The sequence below is a fragment of the Sorghum bicolor genome, chromosome 4, assembly GCF_000003195.3.
Source record: "Sorghum bicolor cultivar BTx623 chromosome 4, Sorghum_bicolor_NCBIv3, whole genome shotgun sequence".
In the NCBI taxonomy this organism is placed as follows: domain Eukaryota; kingdom Viridiplantae; phylum Streptophyta; class Magnoliopsida; order Poales; family Poaceae; genus Sorghum; species Sorghum bicolor.
The window spans coordinates 7850427-7855676 of record NC_012873.2 but is presented as its reverse complement, the minus strand read 5'-3'; the positions used below and the strand labels follow the sequence as shown (position 1 = coordinate 7855676).

Below are 5250 nucleotides of genomic sequence, written 5' to 3'. Positions count from 1 at the left end.
GCTGTAAGAGTGTGATATATATATCTCTCATTTATTAATTATTATGTGCAGTTTTTGGTGTTAAATGGTTTGGAAAGAATCTGTGATTTTCTATACAAACTGAGAGTTCCTTCATGAATTTTGGCAAAAACAAATGTCCACCAATATAATTCGATATGTCCGATATTCCTGTTCATCCGCCACCTCCCATATCTTTTATTTGTCGATGACACACTACTCTAATCACTTACGAGTACGTCAAGGTCTTTCCATTTTGATTCATGTGTCTTGTATGCCAATTGCAAAGTATATACCTTATAGCTTCGACCATTTCTAATGGCTGCGCAAAAAAGGAACAACCTCGAGAGAAGGTTTTCTTTTTTTTTTGACCGAAGTCAGTAAGGGAAACCTCAGTCTATGTTTTTCATTTTTTTTATAATGCAGACATGTTTAAATTCGCTCCCACGGGAGTTGAACCCAGATCTGCTAGTGCTACTCAGGTGTTCTAACCACTAGGCTAGAGGGCCTTTCGCAGAGAGAAGGTTTTCTTTGTGTATATGATTTTCTTATGGCATCTTAAGATAGAGGGAGAAAAATGTATCCCCTCTAATTTGGAGTCGATTGAGCTCTTTTAGATACTCGTCCGTTCTAAGTTTTGTTATGTACCTATACATATATTGTATCTAGATATATAGCAAAATTAATATACCAAAAAAATCAAAACGACTTATAATTTGAAATGGATGAGTACATTTTATCTTACACTTAGAAATTATGCATCTAGATAGGGTATATCTAGGTACACAGAAAAACTACATATTTAGAAAAGCTAGAATTAACTTATAATTTGGAAGGGAAGGAGTATCTTTGTTCATACACTCACAAACATCTTCAAAGACCGGACTGACAAATCTTCGAGATTGATGAAGTCACTATAGGTGTGACGTTGTTGACGGGAATGTCGTCTACCACTGAAAACACAACGACGTTAATCTTAGAATATTCACTCCCAGAGAGTTGAACCCAGGACTTGAGGTGCTACTGAACCTCTTGTAACCATTACACCGTATGCCCTTTCGCTATAGGCCACTATGAGACGCTACATAAAGAAAATACATTTTCAATATATTGTGTCTTCAAAATAGATTTTTGTCCAATCATGTATCATCTCTATTCTATCATCTATCTATTACATCTCTTATTATATACAAATTTTTTTATTGTCTCTCTTGTTTGATTCCAATGTCGGACCATTATTTTGCTTAGTTGACACCCTAACTAATAGCCATAGAAATTATCCTACTTCCTAGATTAGCACACAAGAGACTATAATAAACAAATTTAGAGCATCTCCAACAACTTGGTATTTCAACATGCTATCCTACCAAATTTGCTAAAAGCATAAAAATCCTCCTCCAACAACTCCTTATCTCAACTTGCTAAATTTCCCAAGTTGCTATCCAGAGGTTTCTACTGCCGAGATTTGTCAAGTTGCTATCCCAAGTTGCTATCCCGAGCGCAACTTGTTGGAGACACATATTCTTTTACCAAGTGAGCGGGTCCCATCTGTCATCCTCTATTTTTACCAAGTGAGAATAGCAACTTATTGGAGACACATCTTTTTTTCTTTTGCTAAACAAATTAGCAACTTGCTATAACTCAAGATTTGACAAGTGAATTTTTATATACACTCGCAAACAAGCTTTGATTGAACGCCGGGTGGTGGATGGCACTCATCAATAGAAGAAATGAACACTCTTTCGAGGCCTGCTTGGATTGAAGGATCTTCATATAATAATTTCGAAAGAATCCAATTCTCACATAGTGTTTAGAACAGAGGAATGAAATTTTTCTTTTCTATAGAAAGATTTGCTTTCCTTCATGTAATGGAGGGAATAAAATATCCACTCCAAGCTCTTGGAAAATTTTCCTACATGTGAAACAAGCAATATGTCCTTGCTCACTAGAATGGAGGAATAAACATATTTAACATTCCTGTGTTCCAAACACTGATTCTTATAAATTTTTTGTCTTTCAATCTCCTCCGTATTCTACCAACATATCCTATTTTAATGTTTTTATTCCTTTTTCTGTTTTGCACTCATCTGTTCCAAACAGATGAATTCTACTCATTAATTAGCCTCTATTAGTTCTTGTTAGATCATAATTAGTTCATATGTAAGTCTTCTATTTAATTAGCATCTAAAACATGGACTAAGTTCCAAACACCTCCTAAGTTTCCTCGTCCGCTGCAATTGCACCTTTGATTTTTGCTCTCGCTGTCAGCGCCTCCTTGGCTGCTTCGCGAGTAAGGATCCAGCATCGGTACATGTGGTCAGTAGCGTAGCTAGGATCTAGAGCAAGGGTGATCTATTTTAGATGTAAAACCAAACTATAAAGTGATCTATGTATAATTTTTATGATTTTAGAGAGCTCATCTACTATAGTTTAACTTTAAAACTAATTTTTAGGATGGTCCAAGGACCATCTGTCCACTTAGCTAGCTCCGCCTATGCATGTGGTAAAATATAAACACGAAATTGACAAGCGCTTGCTAGGTTTGTTAATGCAAAAAATAATGTCATTGTTACAGACTTTGGCCACCATCTATCCCAAGTTGCGGAATTGCCCTCGCCGTCAGCGCCTCCTTGGCTGCTTCGCGAGTAAGGATCCAGCGTCGGTACATGTGGTAAAATATAAACATGAAATTGGCAAGCGCTAGCTAGGTTCGTTAGTGCCAAAAATGATGACATTGTTACAGACTTTGGCTACCATCGCAAGTTGCGGAAACATTGAAGTTGATAGGAAGACATAGGCCTTGTTAAGTTCACCCCAAAAACCAAAAAATTTTCAAGATTTCTCGTCACATCGAGTCTTTCGGCACATGCATGTAGCATTAAATATAGACGAAAATAAAAACTAATTACACAGTTTACTTGTAAATCACAGGACAAATCTTTTGATCCTAATTAGTCTATAATTAGACAATATTTGCCACAAACAAACGAAAGTGCTACAGTAATGAAATCCATCTAAACAAGGCCATAATTCACACGTCAGCGTGAAAAAGTACTAATCCTGAGTGGGTCCCATCTCTGACAGATGAACACAGGTGCAACTGCAACCGGACGGGGGGGACAACTCAGTGAGCTGAGCTAGGGAACTCCTCGCCCTCTTTAGGCACTCCCAATGCTGAAAACTACATGTAATTTCTATACGTATTAATTTTTATAGACACTATATATAGAAACTATGGTGTCAATGGATAGTTTCTATATAATATTTTTTACCCAATGACATTCACTCTCTCTCCATTCTTAACCAATCATATCACTTCATATCTTGAATTTTGTGTAGACATGGTTTCTAACTTAGATCTAGTTTCTATGATTTTTGCTCTCTCTTTCTTCAATAACTCTCTTGCCACATCAGCAAAATGTTTAGGTGGCATTATAATTAATGTCTATAGAAAGCACGATGATTTCTATATTGGGAGTGCCCTTAGGCCTTGTTCAGTTGGTAAACATTTTTGGTTTCGAGTACTATAGCAATTTCGTTTATATTTGATAAATATTGTCAATCATGAACTAACTAAGCTTAAAATATTCATCTCGTAAATTACAGATAAATTGTATAATTAGTTTTTGTTTTCGTCTATATTTAATGCTCCATGCATATGTCGTAAGATTCGATATGACGGCAATCTTGAAAATTTGTAGCCTGCTTTCTTTGCTCATGACTCGAGAGGGCCTCTTAACCTCTCAAGGAAACAGAGGGCCTCTTAGCTCCTGAGCACCACCGCTTGCACCTGTTGCCTTCTCTACCCACAGCACAGCAATGGCTACTCTGTCCCTTCCCTCGGCAAAGCAGACGACCACGGGTGAGCACCGAGAGACGAAAGAGCTCCGAAAGGGGCGTCTCGTTTTGTTCGTGCTGCTTACCGCTTACTCCGGCCTGTTGATGTACCTCTTGTGGGGCGACTTGGTGTCCGTGGCCTCCGTCCAGGTGACCTACGTCGGCGTCGGCCTCCTGCTCTGCAGGCTCTCCGGATGCTGGGAGCAGAGAAGAAACGACGACGGAGGAAGACGGTGGCAGCTGGACGCCGTCCTCTGGCTCGTCTTCCTGTCGTCTGGGGTCCTTCAGGTATCCAGGTTGGCGCGAACCGCGGCGTCCTCGACGTCGGTGCCGATGCTTCTGGCGGCCGTGGGCGCGGCTGCTCTCGGGGTCGGAGGCTGCTGCGCGTACCTGCTTCACCGACGTAGCTGGTATGTGTCTTGATTCTTGAGCTCAAGTCATGGTATTTTACTGTAATTTATTAATTAATTGGAACCACTGATTATTTGCAGGTCGAAGCAGCAGCGCCAGGAACTAATCTTCATGCCGCTTAGGCAGGATCCGCGCAGTTGATTGGATATCTCGCGTCTCCACTGCAATTGAGATATAGGGTGTACTTTATCGAGAGATGGCGGGTTGTTCAGGATGTAACAGTAACTAGGTGGTTCCCCGCTCATTTCCGTGGGAATACAAAATTCCAATTTCAAATAAGTTTGCTATATGAAAAAAAAATAGGCTGTAAAAGGGAATCAGAACTGCATGATTTTAACGCTGTGTGCATGAGTGAATACAAATGTTTGTAAACATAAACGAATCGTCACCTCACTGTTGTGCTGTGTCCATGCGTTACCCTGCCAAGAACGTTTCATTTTGCGTAGCGTTTTACATAAGGACTTCGAGGCAGGCGTTACTTTTGCCCACTATGGTTATTCAGGGCTGAAGCTTGCCAGCCCACCGGACAAATAACTAACCGTAGCAAGTATTGTAAGATAACCTCCACGGTTAACATTATTAATCGTGGCGATTACTTATAATGCTTGCCACTGTTAATAACTCATTAATCATGGCGGTTACGTCACAATGCTCGCCTCGGTTAATGGTTACCAAAAAAAATAATTTATAACTTTTTCATATGAATTCAGATGAAGACAAACTTTATATCAAAATTGTAGCTCTCAATGAGATCTACAACTTTATAGTTGAAAAAAAATTATGAATTAAAACTGTTTAGAGTCCAAAAATTATTATTTTTAGTGTCCAGATTTTGAAATTTAAAATTTAAAATTATCAAACAATCTTAGATATTCACATTGTCTATACAGAAGTTATAGTTTTTGATAGAATCTACAACTTTGTAATTGAAAAGTTTTAAATTTGAATATGTTTAGAGGCTCAAACATGTGTTCAAAGGTTATAGATTTTGAAATTTAAAATTTT

At 38.6% G+C, this 5250-nt stretch overlaps 1 protein-coding gene across 1 annotated transcript; it reads left to right on the top strand.

The window, feature by feature from the left end:
* Nucleotides 3673-4585, top strand: LOC110434377. The gene is made up of 2 exons (XM_021458276.1): nucleotides 3673-4244; nucleotides 4326-4585. The coding sequence occupies exons 1-2, from the start codon at nucleotides 3817-3819 to the stop codon at nucleotides 4384-4386; spliced, it is 489 nt and encodes a 162-aa protein (XP_021313951.1). The 5' UTR covers nucleotides 3673-3816; the 3' UTR covers nucleotides 4387-4585.

Coding starts and splice junctions, on each gene's coding strand:
- LOC110434377 (XM_021458276.1), top strand. CDS start 3,817: ATGGCTACTCTGTCCCTTCCCTCGGCAAAGCAGACGACCACGGGTGAG. Junction 4,245..4,325: donor CTGCTTCACCGACGTAGCTG/GTATGTGTCTTG, acceptor GATTATTTGCAG/GTCGAAGCAGCAGCGCCAGG.